The 18,593-nt window shown below is 32.6% G+C and overlaps 2 protein-coding genes across 4 annotated transcripts; both read right to left on the minus strand.

Moving 5' to 3' along the window:
* Positions 1-4,271: 4,271 nt before the first annotated feature.
* On the minus strand, positions 4,272-6,486 carry LOC120578283 (uncharacterized). Its single transcript, XM_039830938.1, has 6 exons — positions 6,454-6,486; positions 5,908-6,361; positions 5,535-5,770; positions 5,154-5,310; positions 4,592-5,016; positions 4,272-4,367 (listed from the first exon to the last, which is right to left on the minus strand). The coding sequence occupies exons 1-6, from the start codon at positions 6,484-6,486 to the stop codon at positions 4,272-4,274; spliced, it is 1,401 nt and encodes a 466-aa protein (XP_039686872.1).
* Positions 6,487-11,915: 5,429 nt separating this feature from the next.
* Positions 11,916-13,431, minus strand: LOC112418742 (uncharacterized). 3 transcript variants are annotated; one of them, XR_003008834.2, is made up of 6 exons: positions 13,313-13,431; positions 13,108-13,218; positions 12,867-12,969; positions 12,638-12,733; positions 12,451-12,549; positions 11,916-12,298 (listed from the first exon to the last, which is right to left on the minus strand). XR_003008834.2 is itself a non-coding variant. In XM_024775551.2 (6 exons), coding segments are annotated over exons 1-6 (522 nt in total). In that variant the 5' UTR covers positions 13,314-13,431; the 3' UTR covers positions 11,916-12,146. The 3 variants fall into 3 exon arrangements, 2 of the variants coding, with proteins under 2 accessions (XP_024631319.1, XP_024631320.1); XM_024775551.2 differs by having other exon boundaries at positions 12,867-12,929; XM_024775552.2 differs by lacking the exon at positions 12,867-12,969.
* Positions 13,432-18,593: the final 5,162 nt, after the last annotated feature.

Here is an 18,593-nt window from a genome sequence, read left to right on the forward strand (position 1 = left end):
TTCTTGGAAACTACTTACGAAGAAGAAGAAAGAAGAAGAAGAAGAAGAAGAAGAAGAAGAAAGAGAGAAAAGTAAAATAAAGAGGGTTTGGTTGTTGAGATTAACAAAGAAACCTTCTAAATATGAAAAGCAAAATAAAAGATTATAAAGAGAGTGTTCGACTAGAAGTGTCTGTTAGTTTTTCTTTTGCTTTCCTTTCTTATTACGGATAAGCTTATGATAAAATTGAATTTGTAATGTTTGTTAAAATTAGCGGTTGAAGTAGTTTATAAATATGAAATGACATAAAAATAATATATTTAATTAATCTTTAATTTCTTTTAATATTACGGACTTCTTTCCAAACAAGCCTATTAGCTACTTGAAAATTAACTTATCAAAAAATGGTATAAGATATAATAAGTTCATGAGAAATCGGTGGTTACCAAACAAGTCTATGTTAGTCAAATAAGCTTATATGACATAAGTTATAAGCTCAAAGATGGGACTTGACAAACACCCTTAATTGTGTGCCTATGAAGCACGGATATTCGTCGGGTTAGGCGTGTCCTAGAGTCGGACATGTGTCGTGTCCGATACGGACACGACACCGACACTTGTAATTACACTGAGTTATGTAATTTTTTTCAAAATTATTAACAGTGTCGATGTCCGTGTCATTTCCAGTGTCTGTATCCGTGCTTCATAGGTCTGTGGTGTATATGTAATTACATAAATATTTTTCAGGGGATTTTGAATTTCTAATCCTAAAGGGAACTAACTAGCTTACATATATATATATATATATATATATATGCAAGGTTGAATGATTAAATTTAAAAGTAACTCACCTCATTTCTCATGTATTACTTAATATACAAATATGTGTGTGATTAAATTTAATGAAGCAGAAATATCATTTTAAATGGAGTACTTATTTATGTATGATCAAATACCAGTATTTCCTAACCTTTTTTCAATGTTCACCAATCTAGAAAGTCAACACAAAAACACTGAATGTATCAACATTAGGATGCTATATAAAATAACTAGGATTAACGTATGAATTATCCACCATTTGTTCTGCTGTTTTACTAGGGATAATATAATCCATAGCCACCATTTAAGAATCAATGAATATTTTTGGAACAGCAACCAGCAACAGCATTATCATCATTCTCTTTCTTATAAATAAGAGATATTGCACATTCTTTTACCTTGAAATCTGGTCTATACTTTGGCCAATGGTAACCATCCTCATACCTGCATATCTCAAAAGTGAAGTTGTGAGCACGAGAGAGCATCTGACCGATGCTAGAAGAATCCAAGCAATATTTCCAAAGAAATGTGTGATCATGAGTAATAAATCTTTGTTCACCCCTCCATTTGAAATAGTATATTACCTTAGCTGATCATTGCTAGGAAATGTGTTTACCATCATCAGATTTAACAACAAATCTGTAGCTAAAAACGCTATATCTTCTTTTTTCGTCATGGATATCCTCAAGTCCTAAAACAACACATAGGGCGAAACCCATGAGCCTATTATCAATGCACAAGTTTAGAGAATCTATGTTCAGAGTCACAGAATGTCCCTCACAATGGTAAGGGAACCAAGAAGGAACCGCACTCCTTGGAAAGCAATAGAACACAGACTTATATGCATCCTGAAGGATCCTCATATGTGCATCAGCTGCAAGGTTACTTTGAGCACTTGAATTTAGTTCTTGACTATTGGTGAAATAAAATTTGAAGATGCCTTGATGACTCTCTTTAGAATCTGATGAACTTTTAGTCCTTGGACTTGACACTCTCCTAATAGATGGACAATCAAATGCCCACAAGTGTTCCAGAAATTGTGGTAGCTGTGGGATACATTGAAGTCTCTTGCAATCAGTTAAATCAAGCGATTTCAAGCTTGAAAGATGAGCAATACTCTCAGGAAGGTTAACAATACCACTTTCATGAAATGACAATTCTCGGAGTGATGACAAGCGACCAATGTCACTTGGGATTTTTGATAACTTTTCACAGCCTGAAAAATCAAGCTTGGAGAGAAGGGATATGTTACCAATGTTGTTTGGAAGATGCTCGATATCTCTGCATAAGTTAAGACTCAAGGTTTGAAGCCCAACCAAATAGTCCAACGATCAAGGGAGCTCTTTAATTGCTGCTTTTATTAAGCTAATGTGAGCAAAGTTTTCGGTAGGCTCCAAGATCTCTGGGAAGATCATCAGCATTGAGCAGCCATGCAAATCAAATTTTGCTAACTTCAGTTTGAAAATGCTGCTGGGAAGAGTTTCAAGTGATTCACAGAAGGTAAGGTCTAATTTGCACAGTTTGCTGAGACTTCCAATGGAATATGGAATAATCTCAAGCCTTGAACAATTGTACAAGCTCAACTCTTCTAGCCCGACCAGGCAGTTCCTTTATTGCTGTTTCGTATAAGATGAGAACCGTCAAATTTTCCGATGTTTCCTTAATTTCTGGGAACTCCTCCAAATTCGAGCAACCACGGAGGTGAAGTCTTTTGAGAAATTTCAATTTCAAAAGGTCAATTGGAAGGCTTATGAGTGATTCACAGTAAGAGAGGTCCAACCAACAAAGCTCATTGAGACTTGGAAATAATGAGGGTGAACCTTCTCTCAATACTTTTAAGTTTAGTAAGTGTATATTATCCTTTTGAATAGTAAGTTTTTTCAACTCATCACAGGCCAGGGGGTCAAAAGTATCCGAGAATTTCTCAAATATGGACCTAGATTGTTGGTCGAGGCAGTATTCCATATCCCCATGCAAAAGGTATCTAAATATGCTCCCCCGTGGTCTAGTGCGTGAGCAACCATATGATGGAGCCCCCTTATTTGGACTATTGACCGAAAACATCTCAAGGTTGCAAAAATTATATAAAACTATTAATCCTGAAGATCTCGAGAGAATATTGCTAGGAATGTTTAAACTCCTAAGCTCAACACAGCCATTTAACCATAAACATTTTAGCCTGCTGAGAAAACCAGACGAGTAAACTTGAACCAACTCTCTGCAATGACTAAGAATTACTTCTTAAATATTTGGACATCAAGATAGGTCTGGTATTCGAATCAGTTTTTGGGAACCATTAAGGTCAAGCTTTTTCAAATTTGGTAAATCCTGGCACAAATCATCAGTACATCATTAGGTACTCACAAAAACTACCGATCACTTCATAAAAAGAATAGCTACTCGCAAATTTAATCCCAATTGTATGTATATAATACATGAGCTAATTTGCAACTACTAATCACTTAATTAAAAAAAAGTAATCACTCAAGATACGAGAAAAGGTTGTCCCTAAATTTCTTCATGGAGGTTACTTTATCTATTGATTTTTGAAAAACTTTATCAATTAACATATGAGTATTTATTATTCTCTATAAAAAATTGTTATTTGATCTTTCTTAATGATTTCAGCTTTTTTTGCCTGAATATAGAACAGTGTTGTTGATATTGATTTTCCTAAGTTTGTTTGCAAAAGAATAAAGCTGGCAATACCTGATCTCTCTCCCAAAGTTGTTCAAGTTGAAGGCTTAGCCAACTCTATAGAAGGTAAAATACAGAACTGATGTTGAAAATTACTAATAATTAATGATAAAAAAAGCTTTTATGGTTCTATTTTATCAATCTATATAACTGGCGAAAATAATGATGCAGTTACTGTTGTGGACTATTTTTATGATTCTGAAAAACAAGCAAATGAAGATGATTCATCCGAGGATCCTATTTACAAGTGCTACGAAGCTGTTTTAGACTCTAAAGCTAAGGATGAAACACTTGTAAGCTAGTTAGTTCCCTTTTGTTGAAGAAAAGAATATCATGAAATTGGTGCTGAAGAATGTTTCCTGAATTGATTTTTTTTTTTTTTTTTTTACAAATCCTAAATTGAGAATAATATATGTTGAATTAAGAATGTTACATGAATATCTCATAATACATTAGTAAGATAAACAACATGTATGATCTGCCAAAACTTCACTCTTACAAAAACTTTCTTACTTAAAATCTTAACCATATATAAAATGGCAAATCAATGAACAACATAGTAGTATAGGAATCATATTCAAAATCTGAAACGTGCACTTTGCTTGCAAAAGAAAAAAACAGGGTCTCAAATGCTTAAACATATAAAAGAAGATAACTACAAGTCTACAACACCTAAGATTGATACCAGTAACTGCATATAACCACCTCAAATCTCGATTGATGCATTAATATTTTTCAAAACATATTCCAATTGTGAACTAGGCTGAGCTGGATAATCATTGCCGTAAAATCAGAAGCTGCCCAATCGTCTCTAAGGTCTTTCGTCTCCTTGATCTACCACGCCCCCCTTGTATTATTGCCCCCGCCTCTGCCTGTCAATGTTGATGTTCACATAATTAAGATAACATATAACATTCGAATTAAGGCTTTTCAACTGATAATTAATCAATGCCATATAACTTGGTGTTTAAAATTTAGTTACTCTAATGATATGGACCTTATTAATTGTTTATTCAATTCAAAGTTGGATAAAATCACAAAACTTAACCTCAAAATTCAGGAAAACATTATAGTGAAATAAATTACAGGTACTTACATTAGGACCGTCGGGTATCTGAGGAGGCTCCTCCTGAACAGCCATGTTTTCTGGGGTTGTAACATCAGCATTAGCAACACTTGATGAAGATGCCTCTTCCTGTGCAGTTAAAGTTTCCGAGACAATAGGTTGCTTTTGAAGATCAGAACCGTCAGGTATCTGAGGAGGCTCCTCCTGAACAGCATCCATGTTTTCTGGGGTTGGATCATCAACATTAGCAACACTTGATGAATTTGACGAAGATGCCTCATCCTGTGCAGGTGGAGTTTCCCTGACATCAGGTTGAATTTGAAGATCATAACGGCCCCTTTGTTTTTTTTGTGGTTGTAGTTGCAGCTTTGGAAACTGAATGTCGTTCACCTCCAGAGACATTAACGGTTTAAACCTTTTCAATTCTGATTCATCCAATTTACCGTTGTCCGCAACTAACAACAAAAAACAACACGTAATTCAAATATAACCCAAATAATCAGAAAATTGATGCTACATTATAGACTATAGTATGAAATTAAAATATATTATAAACTATAGTCTTAAATATAAGCAAAAGATCAATAATTACCGGGTGGGGCTACTGGTTTTAATTCATGTGATACTTGAAGATGAGTAATGATATCAAGAGCATCCATGTTTTCCTTGTCCCTGCCACCAGAATCACGTTCCCTTGTATTAGTCCCCCCGCCTCTCCCTGTCGATGTTGGTGTAGTAGGCGTATCTGACTGCAACATTCATAACATATGGCATTTGATTAAAGGCTTTTCCACTGATAATTAATGAACCATATAACTTTGTATTTAAAACTTAGTTACCTCAATGATGCGGACCTTATTAATAGTTTATTCAATTCAAATTTGAATAAAATCACAAAACTTAAACTCCAAATTCAGGAAAATATCATGGCAAACATTAAATTAGAGGTACATAGAATAGACCTGTTAGATACCTGTGAAAACTCCTCTTGAACAGCCACAGGTTCTTCTATCTCAAGAGCATCCATGTTTTCATCAGCATTAGCAACACCTGATGAATTTGATGAAGATGCCTTTTCCTGTGCAGTTGGAGGTTCCGTGACAATAGGTTGATTTTGAAGATCATCACGGCCAGAGACATTCACCTCCAAAGACATTAACCGTTCAAACCTTTTCACCGCCGACTCATCCAAATTACCATTGTCCGTAACTAACAACAAAAAATAACACGTAATTCAAATTAAATCCAAAGAATCAAGAAATTGATGGTACATTATAAACTATAGGATGAAATTAAAATATATTATAAACTATAGTCTTCAATACAAGCAAAAGATCAATAATTACCAGGTGGTGGATGCTCGGAATAAAATCGAGGATCAATATCTTTGGATGTTATTGGGGCTACTGGTTTTAATTCATGTGGTACTTGATGATCATGAGTAATGATATGAAGAATATCACTCTTTATAAAATAACCTTCTTGGTATGGAGCAAGATACATGCTGTGAACAAACTTGCGACATTCCACGGTATCTTTGATTTTCACAAATCCTGATACAACTAAAAGCACACCATTAGGGTTTTCTTCACATTCAAGAGTATGTATTGCTGTGGTTTCTATAGTAACGGAAAGTCTCGATATAAGTTCCCGAATTTGGCCGATTCCGGTGGCTGATTCAGCAGGTACTTCGTCGATTACAAGAATCATGGTGCTGTGTTCGGAGTAGAAGTCATGCATTTTGTTAGCATCATCACTGCAAAGAAGTCCATAGTATTGTGAAGCAAAGGATTCACCCAACTGCGTGACACACAGAAATTATCACATTAATATCATTACATTATCATTAATCAAGAAATAAAAAGAAATGAAAATGAAGAATGAATGAATACTTGAGGAAGAGGAGGAGGAGGCATGCCAGCCATTTTTGAGTTAATTGCAGCTGCAAGCTAGCGTATCTTGCAAGAAAGAGGATGGATCAATGTGTCTTTGCGCAGAAGAGAGAGAGAGAGAGAGAGAGAGAGAGAGAGAGAGAGAGAGAAATATTCAAGAAAATGGAGAATTTAGTTTTGTTGGAAAGTTAGGAAGAAGAGTATAATAAAGAGGATATGGTTGTGGAGATTAACAAAGAAAGCACCTTCAAAATATTGAAGAGAATAGAATTTGTGACGGTTAGTTTTGGCGGGGCTTTCCTTTTCCTTCCTTTAACCGTTTCTTGCAACTTACAAGTACTAACTAATCACTGTGATATATTTGATTTAGGTACCTTGGACTTATTGATCATTTTCTTAATATATATGGTAATATTTTTATGAGTGAAGTCCCATTCATTTGCTTGAGAAAGAAAAAAAAACAAAGATCTAATTTGGTCCTTAAAAATATAAATTCAACCTTTTTCTTTAGTAATAATAAATTCAACTTTTAATTTCTAAAAAAGAAAAAAACTTGTTTATTTTAATTCTTGGCTTAATCTCTATCCAAAAACAGTTTTTTGTGTTGATATCTACATTTTAAGAGACAATATTGCCTCTTTCAATAATAAAAAATTCACGGGGATATTTTGATCCCTAAAATTGGATTTACAATTCATATTTATCTTTCTTCTTTATTCTTTCGTCTTTCTTTAAATACTTTGTTCAATTGTACATAGAAAACCACCATAGGTTAAATACAAACAACATAGTATCATGATTATTACAGCAATTGAGGGAGACTAATCTAAAGCCTAAATGACACCGGATACGACTGAAAGATATACTAAGGCGGGGTTTTAAACATTTTTGGGATGGTCATGGAGGGTTTTCTTTTCTTCCTCTGCATGCTTAACTTAATTCAAGCTTAAAAATTATTTTAGAGATCATAGATTTGAAGATTGAAAGACTATAAGAAAATAAAATCATGAATTTTAAACTTAAAAATTCAAATTCAAATGGACAAAAAGGACCAAATTAAAATGAAAAAAAGATATAGGATCAAACTGTTACCTGAAATTAAGCTAAGGGACTAAAAGTGTAATTTTGCCTTATTTTTTCCTCATGTTTGTTATTAATATTTTTTTTTAGAAGATTTAAAGTCCAATCTTTAACAATATTTTTTACTCACATTTGTTATTAATATTTTTTTAGAGGATTTAAAGTTCAATCTTTAACATTATTTTTTGCTCATGTTTGTTACTAATCTTTCTTTCAGGGGATTTAAAGTATAATCGTTAACCTTATTTTTTACTCACGTTTGTTACTAATATTTTTTTTAGAGAATTTAAAATCCAATCTTTAACATTATTTTTTGCTCATGTTTGTTACTAATCTTTTTTTCAGGGGATTTAAAGTACAATCTTTAACCTTATTTTTTACTCAGGTTTGTTACTAATCTTTTTTTAGAGGATTTAAAGTCCAATCTTTAACATTACTTTTTGCCCACGTTAGTTACATTTATTTTAATATTTAAATTAAATTTATTCTTATCTATTTGTTACATGTGTTATTTGTATTTAAATTAAGGGTATTTTTAAAGAAAAAAATCCAACCCAAAAATGTTTAAAGGATAATTTTCTTTATATATAGTATAGATAAATAAATATTTGTGACTTTCATGTAACAAACTCAACATACAATTTTTATGTTTTTTCAGTGACAACAATAGTAAAACAAATAAAACAAAGTTTAACACCAATAATATAACATTATTATAGGAAAATTCGTTTAAGGTTTAATTAGAATAACAATAAAAGTGGGTCCGAAATCTCCCTGAAGTCTCTCATATTCTCTTTTTAACAAAAAAATTGCAGTATAAAACAACTGGGTCTCTTTATAAATAGTGTGAAAGTTTAAGTGTATAATAAATATTGACAAGGGTTTCTCTTATCAACGTTATCAAAGGGTTATTCAGTGGTGGTAATCAATTTGACCTAACCTCGTAATTCTTGTATATGCATCTCTGATTTTTATGCTATTTTCTATCATAGTTGTTTAATTTTTTTTTCTTAGATTAAACCTTGTATTATTCAAAGAATTTCTTAAAACACAAGATACAATGAATCCATCTATATATACCTTTGCAAGTCTTTCATAGTTGATTCGTCAAACATGTCCTCCAACGTCTGTGCCAATGTTTTATAGGAACTGTGAGCACTCAAATCAACCTTTCTTCCAATAGGTATCCCGTCCATATTTACTTTGACAAACGCGGATTTCCTGAGGTGTCTTTTTCTTTGATATTAATGTCATTGCAACAAACACAAGTGTCTATACAATTACAATTAGGATTTTTAGTTCCAGCTGTGCCATATTTTGCTAAACATTTACTTTGGCAATCACTATTTTCACAAAACAAAATGCGGACAAATTGAGGATTGTTTGGCACACTGCTTGATGAGCTAATTAGGGGAGACACAGAGAAAATGATCAAAATAGAAAGCTTCATTATAAACGATTTTCTTATCATAAATGTTCAAGGTTTATAAGTTTATTGAAATATATTCCCTAAAAAAAAAAAAGTTTATTAAAATATATATGCATGAATACTCACTGCTAATTTAGTGTGAACTTCAAGTGTTATGGTTATTTACATGTTTCTGGTTTTAGTCTTGTCCAAATTTGATTAACCATAAGTATAAATTAATATTAATCATACTTCTGTATAACTGTGCCTATGATTGTTAGGTTTTGAAGTGTCGACACTTCAATTAGATATCAAGGGTTATTCGATTCCGAGTTTTTGGGTTGATAGTAGACCTACTCATAGTTGTTTATGGTTTATCAATTTTTTGCCATATTGACCGCTGATTTAGTGTGAGTGTTATGGTTGTTACATGTTAGGTTTTGACGTAGTTGGAATTCCTTTTCTTATATAGTGATGTCAACACATTTCAACTAATTAGTCTTTTTATATCAAAATCAAGAGAACCTTACAGTTCTTTTATAACACTAATATTTGCATGCTGGCAATCATTCTGCAGTGGCTCAGTGAGAAATACATACGAGATGGAAGAAAACAATATATTGACAAATCTACCGGTCGATGTGTTGGAATTGATGATTCTGAACCGCTTGCCCCTTAAAGATTGGCTTGGATTAAGGGCAACATGTCGTTCTTGTAGGAAAACAGTTTCTAATTTCATTGAAAACAAGCGTTGCTGCCATTTACCTGAACTGCCATTAGTTTTCCTGAAATCCAAAAAATCAAGGTTCCTTTATAGCTTGCGTACAAAAAGTGTACATCGCATTAGAACACCACAATTAGGGCGCAATAATAGATGTCTTGGGTCAGTTGAAGGCTGGTTGATTGTGGGTGACCTTTCTGAAAAGGGTTTTGCAAAAATTTTCTTCTCAAATCCAATGAATGATGTTAGAATCACGATACCATCAAAGCTGCACTTGCCCCCTTCCGCCCAATGTGATGGAAAGTTACATGTGAGCAAAATGGTGGCCTCTTCCAAACCAAATTTTGATGGTTCTGATTGTTATTTAGTCGGTCTTTTAGGTGATGATTGTCACATTGCAATTTATAAACTTTTTGATAAGTCATGGATTATAGTTGAGCCAGATAAGGATTCAAGGACTTATTTTATAGATTTGGAAATTATTGGTACGCAATTGTATGTATGTGACGGGTCCTCAGATTCTATATTGGTTTATGATCTCAAAGACTCCATTAATGGACCTCCAAAGGCTAAAGTGTTGATTGAACTTCCAGAAATAATGCCACAAGAATCAAGTATAATTAGTAACCAGGGTAACATTTTTCTAGCTAAAGATGAAGTGTTAAGAGAGTTATACTTAATTTATATGTTAAGTAATGGAGAGGTTAAAAATCAACATGTTGTCTTTGACCATTTGAAAACACCCACATCATTTGTTAAGCCGCCTCAGATTAACATCTTTGAAGTCTTCAAGCTGGACACGGACAAGGATTCTATTGGATGGCAGAATGTGAAGCTGGAAGATAGAGTGTCTTTTGTTAGTAGCTACAAGAGTATGGTTATGTCCAGGGATGTACTTAATTGCAATAAAGAGTTGAGGATTGGAGGGAATAACATTTATTTTGCTGTTACTTTTCCATGTCCCATAAATCCATGGTCAGGTTTAGAGGTGGGGATGTTTTGTTTGACTGATAGCAGCATCAAATACTTTCCTGTGGAGACATCGAAGCAGGGCGATGTCCCTTATCCTTTATGGTTTGTACCAAGTTTTTGGTAATTCCACTATATTGGCACTTACATATGTTTTGATCCATTGCATGCCAATGATGTCTTATAGATTTTTATGTCAAGGCCAAGATGCTTTAAAATATTTACGCCTCAAAATACAAGAACTTGGAGATTCATGTCCACATTTGGCATAAGTTTTTTTTTTTTTATTTGTTATTGAAGAATGGCTTGCAGCCTTTTTTTTCTTTTTTATGTGGGGAGATGAATGAATGAATTTGGAAGGCAATTAGATATGCTGCCTATATATTCTTATATTATATATTTCCATGCTTTGCCCAATCTCTTTTCTTATTTATTTTGTTGTCTTGCAACATAAATGTAAATCACATAGGATGAAGCTGACCTCACATAGGATGAGTCTTATGTTGTGAGGGATTATTCAACTCACTGACTAGTGCTTAAATTTCACTTTTAGCTTCCAAAATTTTGAGCCCATCAAAGTCCCCTATTTGTTTGAGCCAAAATTGGCCCCCCTCGTCACCAAAAAATATAACAATGTGTTACAATATTTTGTTGTTTTGTAGGGATGGTGACAATAGGGATTGGTCTCATTACCACAAGCATTAATTATGCATGTTACCAGTTGAGATCAATGTAATCCTAGTATTTTTTACTAGACTGCAATATTTGTTTGGAGAAAAACATCATTAGTAAAAATACGATACTCTTAAGGTTATTATTAAAACAAGTTTTACCAAAGTAAACATGAATTGGTAAAAGAAAATACTTTGGTGACAGAATAACAAGATAATTCAGCACAAGCTACATCAATTTAGGTTCAAACAAAATTTCCCTTTTCTAACATCTCTATCATCATTGAAACATAAGACTACAAATAGAAACCAGTCAAGAACAACAAATTGATCTATGCTTGCTTGCTTGCAAAAGAAGAAAACAGGGTCTCAAATTCTTAAACATGTAAAAGAAGATAACTACAAGTCTACAACACCTAAGATTGATAGTATTTCTTGCGATGTGGGTATCAATTTAACTCACTACAAAATTTGTTGTTTCTCACGCCATTTTCTTATGAATGTGTGAAGAATGTTTCCTAAATTGATTTTTTTTTTGACAAATCCTAAATTGAAAAATGTAGTGTCTATTTTGAGGTATGTAATAGTATCTACAAGTACAAGATTTTGGTAGTGGCCTCAAAATGAAAATAATATATGTTGAATTAAGAATGTTACATGAATATCTCAGAATACATTAGTAAGATAAACAACTAGTGTCTTCAGTAGAAAACAAACTGTCCATGCACACAAAAAGGCATGTATGATATGCCAAAACTTCACTCTTACAAAATTGCACAACATAGTAGTATAGGAATCATATTCCAACTGAATTTGATGCCCCTTCTTTTAAGATCATTAAGTTTCAAAATTGCACTTTGCTTTTGGAGGAGCTTTGCCTTTGATTAGCCAAAACCTTGGCATGACCTCTCATGGTCCCTCTTGCATCTTTATTTCTCTTAGTTAAGGATACATTGTTGTTCAGGTCATGTATACTTCCAATTAATTCATCATTATCTGAAACAAAAATTCATTAAAATTATCATGTTTATACACGAATGACAATTTAGTAATCATATATAAAACGTACGCATTAATTACCCTATCAATTTTTTAACGTGCGTGAAAAATACCAAAATGGACTTATATACGCGGAAAATTAGTATTACCGGGACTAGATAGGACTGCACGTGGGCGTATAACAGAACTAGCTCTTGCATTTTCTTTTGGAACAATCTCGCCGGCTCGATTGCTATTTTTCAATATTCCTGTGGAAGTTGAAACATCATTCATTAATCATTACTTCATTTACCAAAAGAAGGCGATGCTAAATTGACATTAGATGTAGAATTCAACCTTTGGTTGAAGGAGTGAATCTTCTTGTTATTATATGTTGAGGACAGACCTTTGTGTTTTTGGAATTTGATTGTTGACTTTTACTCTCATTCTCCTCTTCAGCACGAAAAAGAAAATTGCAAAAGCAAAAATTAGGAGTTGAGATTCTCTCAATTTTGCAAAAGAAATAGAAAGTTCCATTTATGATAAAACAGATACAATTAGATAATTAAATGGAGAGGATCTTGACCCAAAAAATAGAGATCATTGTTTTTGGAATTCGATTGTTGACTTTTACTTTGATTCTCCTCTTCTGCATTCAAAGATTAACAATTTCATGTTTGAAGCCGATGCTGGCCGGAAAAGAAAATTGCAAAGGTAAAAATTAGAAGTTGAGATTCTATCAATTTCGCAAAAAATAGAGAGGATCTTGACCAGAAAAATAGAGATTATTGCTAAACCAAATCAAAAGATCCATGTAGGCAAATTACCTTCAAAGTGTAAAGACTCAATGAGCTTCAAAAAAGCCAAAATTCCACTATCATTTTCAGGATAAAGATAGTCTTCTTGCTCTGTAATCCTCACTTTCACTCTTGGATACACTTCAAAAAACAGCACAAGTTTAAGTTAGTGAGGAAAAAAGTGATTTAACACTTTAAGTTACTAGTTGTGTCTATATATTTGAAGGAAACTCACTTTAATATGTTGTTTGAAATAGAACTGATGTTGAAAATTGATAGAGGATAGTTGTAGAGTTGAACACTTGTTCTAGTTTATAAAGCTGAGCCTCATACACAATTACAACCTAGCTATTGTTAGATGAGTAAAAAGGAAGTAACAAAAAAGTGACAATGATGTTTCTTTGCTTAAACATCAAGTAGGTAAGATTGTTCAGATTACATGTGAGTGGCATTGAGTGAGAATCTGAATTTTATAACATCCTAATTAATTGAGCCTCAAATTTTATCCCTGGAATAAATGAAAAAGGTTGCTTTGAACTTTTGTTTATGAAGAAGATATGGGTTCCCCATTTCATAAACTTGGCTTTCGGTTTAGTGGGATATGTGGGGAGAGATGAATGAATGAATTTGGCAGGCAATTAGATATATTTCCATGCTTTGCCCAATCTCTTTTCTTATTTATTTTGTTGTCTTGCAACATAAATGTAAATCACATAGGATGAAGCTGACCTCACCTTAAGTTGCAGGGTACATACACACTCGACAGTCGATAAAAATATACAAAAATTCATATGCTTCATACATTATCTGATGGTGACAATAGGGATTGGTCTCATTACCACTAGCATTAATTATGCATGTTACCAGTTGAGATCAATGTAGAAAAAACTACGTACCATGAAAATTCAAGAGTTGGGCGGAAAACACATATCATGTAGAAAACAACAAATGGTTGTGATACGTTCTTTTTTGCTTTTCAAGGGATGTGATACATTCATTTATTGTCGTCTAATACTATAAGTCTATAACATTCCCTTGATAAAAAACTTAAGTGTATTTTGTGAGACCCACTTATGCACTCATTTCAAGAGATCACCATTAAGAATGCTCTAAGTACAAAATTGGAGGAGATCAGTTATCAGTTATACCATAATGATAGCCATTAGACTTTGATTTCATCCATCAAAATGCAGCAGCTATGAGCACTGTATGACTTGCAGTATCATTTCAATTAAACTGAATTTCACAAGTAAATTAACTAAATTATAACAACGAATGCATAAAGTAAACCGCAATAGAGGTTCTTTCTAAATTTCAAAATTCATGGAGAGCAAAATTTCATGTATATGCTTTATTTGTGTATATCTTCTACAACTAGGCCACTCTCCAATAACTAGAAGATTGCAGCTACCAGTTGAGATCAATGCAATCCTAGTATTTTTTACTAGACTGCAATACTTGTTTGGAGAAATACATCAATAGTAAAATACAATACTCTAAGGTTAATATTAAAACAAGTTTTACCAAAGTAAACATGAATTGGTAAAAGAAAATACTTTGGTGACAGAATAACAAGATAATTCAGCACAAGCTACATCAATTTAGGTTCAAACAAAATTTCCCTTTTCTAACATCTCTATCATCATTGAAACATAAGACTACAAATAGAAACCAGTCAAGAACAACAAATTGATCTATGCCTGCTTGCTTGCAAAAGAAGAAAACAGGGTCTCAAATGCTTAAACAAATAAAAGAAGATAACTACAAGTCTACAACACCTAAGATTGATACCAGTAACTGCATATAACCACCTCAAATCTCGATTGATGCATTAATATTTTTCAAAACATATTCCAATTGTGAACTAGGCTGAGCTGGATAATCATTGCCGTAAAATCGGAAGCTGCCCAATCGTCTCTAAGGTCTTTCGTCTCCTTGATCTACCACGCCCCCCTTGTATTATTGCCCCCGCCTCTGCCTGTCAATGTTGATGTTCACATAATTAAGATAACATATAACATTCGAATTAAGGCTTTTCAACTGATAATTAATCAATGCCATATAACTTGGTGTTTAAAATTTAGTTACTCTAATGATATGGACCTTATTAATTGTTTATTCAATTCAAAGTTGGATAAAATCACAAAACTTAACCTCAAAATTCAGGAAAACATTATAGTGAAATAAATTACAGGTACTTACATTAGGACCGTCGGGTATCTGAGGAGGCTCCTCCTGAACAGCCATGTTTTCTGGGGTTGTAACATCAGCATTAGCAACACTTGATGAAGATGCCTCTTCCTGTGCAGTTAAAGTTTCCGAGACAATAGGTTGCTTTTGAAGATCAGAACCGTCAGGTATGTGAGGAGGCTCCTCCTGAACAGCATCCACGTTTTCTGGGGTTGGATCATCAACATTAGCAACACTTGATGAATTTGACGAAGATGCCTCATCCTGTGCAGGTGGAGTTTCCCTGACATCAGGTTGAATTTGAAGATCATAACGGCCCCTTTGTTTTTTTTGTGGTTGTATTTGCAGCTTTGGAAACTGAATGTCGTTCACCTCCAGAGACATTAACGGTTTAAACCTTTTCACTTCTGATTCATCCAATTTACCGTTGTCCGCAACTAACAACAAAAAACAACACGTAATTCAAATATAACCCAAATAATCAGAAAATTGATGCTACATTATAGACTATAGTATGAAATTAAAATATATTATAAACTATAGTCTTAAATATAAGCAAAAGATCAATAATTACTAAGGCGGGGTTTTATCAACATTTTTCTGCAATTAAGGGAGACTAATCTAAAGCCTAAATGACACTGGATACAACTGAAAGATATACTAAGGCGGGGTTTTATCAACATTTTTGGGATGGTCTTGGAGGGTTTTCTTTTCTTCCTCTGCATGCTTTTGGCTTGAAATGGGTGCCTTCCCCTTCCAACTCAATATTACTAAGAATATTAGGAATAATTTTAAAAATTATGCAAGTGGAAAGTCTCATTGTCAACAAACATAAGTTTGTTTTGGGTCTATCTTTTATAATTTTTTTTTTCCTCTATGGAGAAGTGGTGAGTCGAAGTTAAAACCTCGATCTCTGCAAGAGGGCTTCAACAAGGCTGTCCTTGTGAATAAGGTTGTATGTCCGCTCTTTCTACTGCGCTAACGCATGTGATTATTTTATTATGTTTGTTTTTATAATTTTGATTTAAATTTTTAAATATTAATGGAAATTATTGATATATTGATTTATAAACAAAATATTGTCAAAGCATATAACAAAATTATTTATGAACTCAACATATTTTAGTTTGCCTGCATATAAAATAAAGATAAAATAATGATCATTTATTGTTTATTCTAATAGTAATTAGTAACATCATAGCATAAATGTATAAATGTCATGTTATGTAAAAGAAATATTGCTATAGATTATTTAATTTAATCAACATACCTTGACGATGACGATGACGCAACGATGTAAAGTTAAATGTGTCTTCTATATATCCACATCTTGTATTTGTGCATCTTCAAAATTTTCATTAACTGTGTCCTCCATATCCACATCTTGTATTTGTGCATCTTCAAAATTTTCATTAATTGTGTCTTCCATATCCACATCTTGTATTTGTGCATCGTCAAAATTTTCATCAACTTCCACATTATCTGTGACCAAAGTGATATTATAATTTATGACATAACAAATGTTAATATTTGATATATTCTACAAAAGCATTGGAGTTATCATATTATGGTTCATAAGTGATTGATTATCATGAGTTCCTTGAAAAGTTGATGCATTATTAAGATCTGGTAGTTAAATTAAATATGTAAGAATATTTATGACACAAAAAAAAAAGTATCACAATATAATATTAAATAATAGTAATCGTTAAATAAGTGTAAAAGTATATAATTTTGTTTTCATCACTAACCAAGTGTTGGGTATATGTATGGTACTTGATTCTACTTCGTTGTCATGTATTCTTTGAAAGTGTGTATTTGAAAAATTCATAGCGTGAAAATTTGATTGGGCACGTTTGGCTCAACGATATCATTAGTGCATGATATTTCAACTTCATTTCCTTTTTCTTTTCATAGTTTAAAATTTGATTGGTACTTGATTCTCTTTCATTGTTGTTTTGCTCATTGTCCATTCTCTGTTTTCTTTACCTTTCATAATCCGTCCTTACTTTCTGGTGATCCTCCCTCGATAGTTGACTTTTGCTATTTCTCATTTTTCTAATAAGAACCGTCAAAATTAAAAGATTAATAATTAATAATGAAAGAGATTTTCGTTTTTTGTTTTAAAGGGGTAATAATGAAACATAAAAGTACCATGCATATATTTGATTTTTTTAACAAAAGAAGGCATGAATTTTTAATATTTTTTTATCAATGTATGATTGTGGTATTTGTCCAAATAGCAACATCCATCATTGCTCCATTTAGGTGTGCTCTATTTACCCAATTTCAAACCATAGATGTGTGACATGTTGCCAAAACAAATTTAAATGTTAAGATTAAATAGAATGCGGGAGCTAATGTAAAGGTGAGATTGTTCCGGGGCTATGCTACAACAACAACAATGAGGGTAGGCCATTTGAAAATATTGGAGGTCATTATCAATGGTGGAGCGTCACAACTTGCATGCGAAGAGGATAACCATTGCTGACTAAACTAATTACAAAAAAACTTGAGTGGGGAAACAAATATCGCATAGAAAACATAAAGGAGTTGAGTGATAGAGGGTTCAATGTCATCATCGGCACCGACGTTACATACATTGTTTTTTTTTTTGGAGAGAAAACGTTACATAAGTTGTTGAAGCTATATTGCCTTTATTAAACAAATAATGATTTATTTAATAATTAAAAAAAAAAACAACGCTATTAGTTTTTATAAGCAATTATAAACTAGCAAAGTCAAATAATCCATAAAATTAATCGTAAACAATTTAAATCATAATCACTTATAAACCAGCAAAGTCAAATAATCCATAAAATTAATTGACTTTAATTAATTGTAACATGAAAGGAAAAGAAAAAAACTTACAGGTTAATTATGAATTCTGATGCAGAGGGCTGAGAGAGGTTGAGAAAAACTAAACAATGTGGGAATGAAACATGAACTGTGAGAACCCTAGTTATTTATATTTAATATAGTGCTAACATATCTTTTTCTAAAATATTTTGAGTCATAATCTTTTTTTAGTGGATTTAAAGTCCAATCTTTAACATTATTTTTTCCTCACGTTTGTTACTAATATTTTTTTTTAGAGGATTTAAAGTTCAATCTTTAACAATATTTTTTACTCACATTTGTTACTAATCTTTTTTTAGAGGATTTAAAGTCCAATCATTAACATTATTTTTTGCTCATGTTTGTTACTAATCTTTTTTTCAGGGGATTTAAAGTACAATCTTTAACCTTATTTTTTACTCAGGTTTGTTACTAATCTTTTTTTAGAGGATTTAAAGTCCAATTTTTAACATTATTTTTTGCTCACG

Source organism: Medicago truncatula, chromosome 1, assembly GCF_003473485.1.
Source record: "Medicago truncatula cultivar Jemalong A17 chromosome 1, MtrunA17r5.0-ANR, whole genome shotgun sequence".
NCBI classification, from domain to species: domain Eukaryota; kingdom Viridiplantae; phylum Streptophyta; class Magnoliopsida; order Fabales; family Fabaceae; genus Medicago; species Medicago truncatula.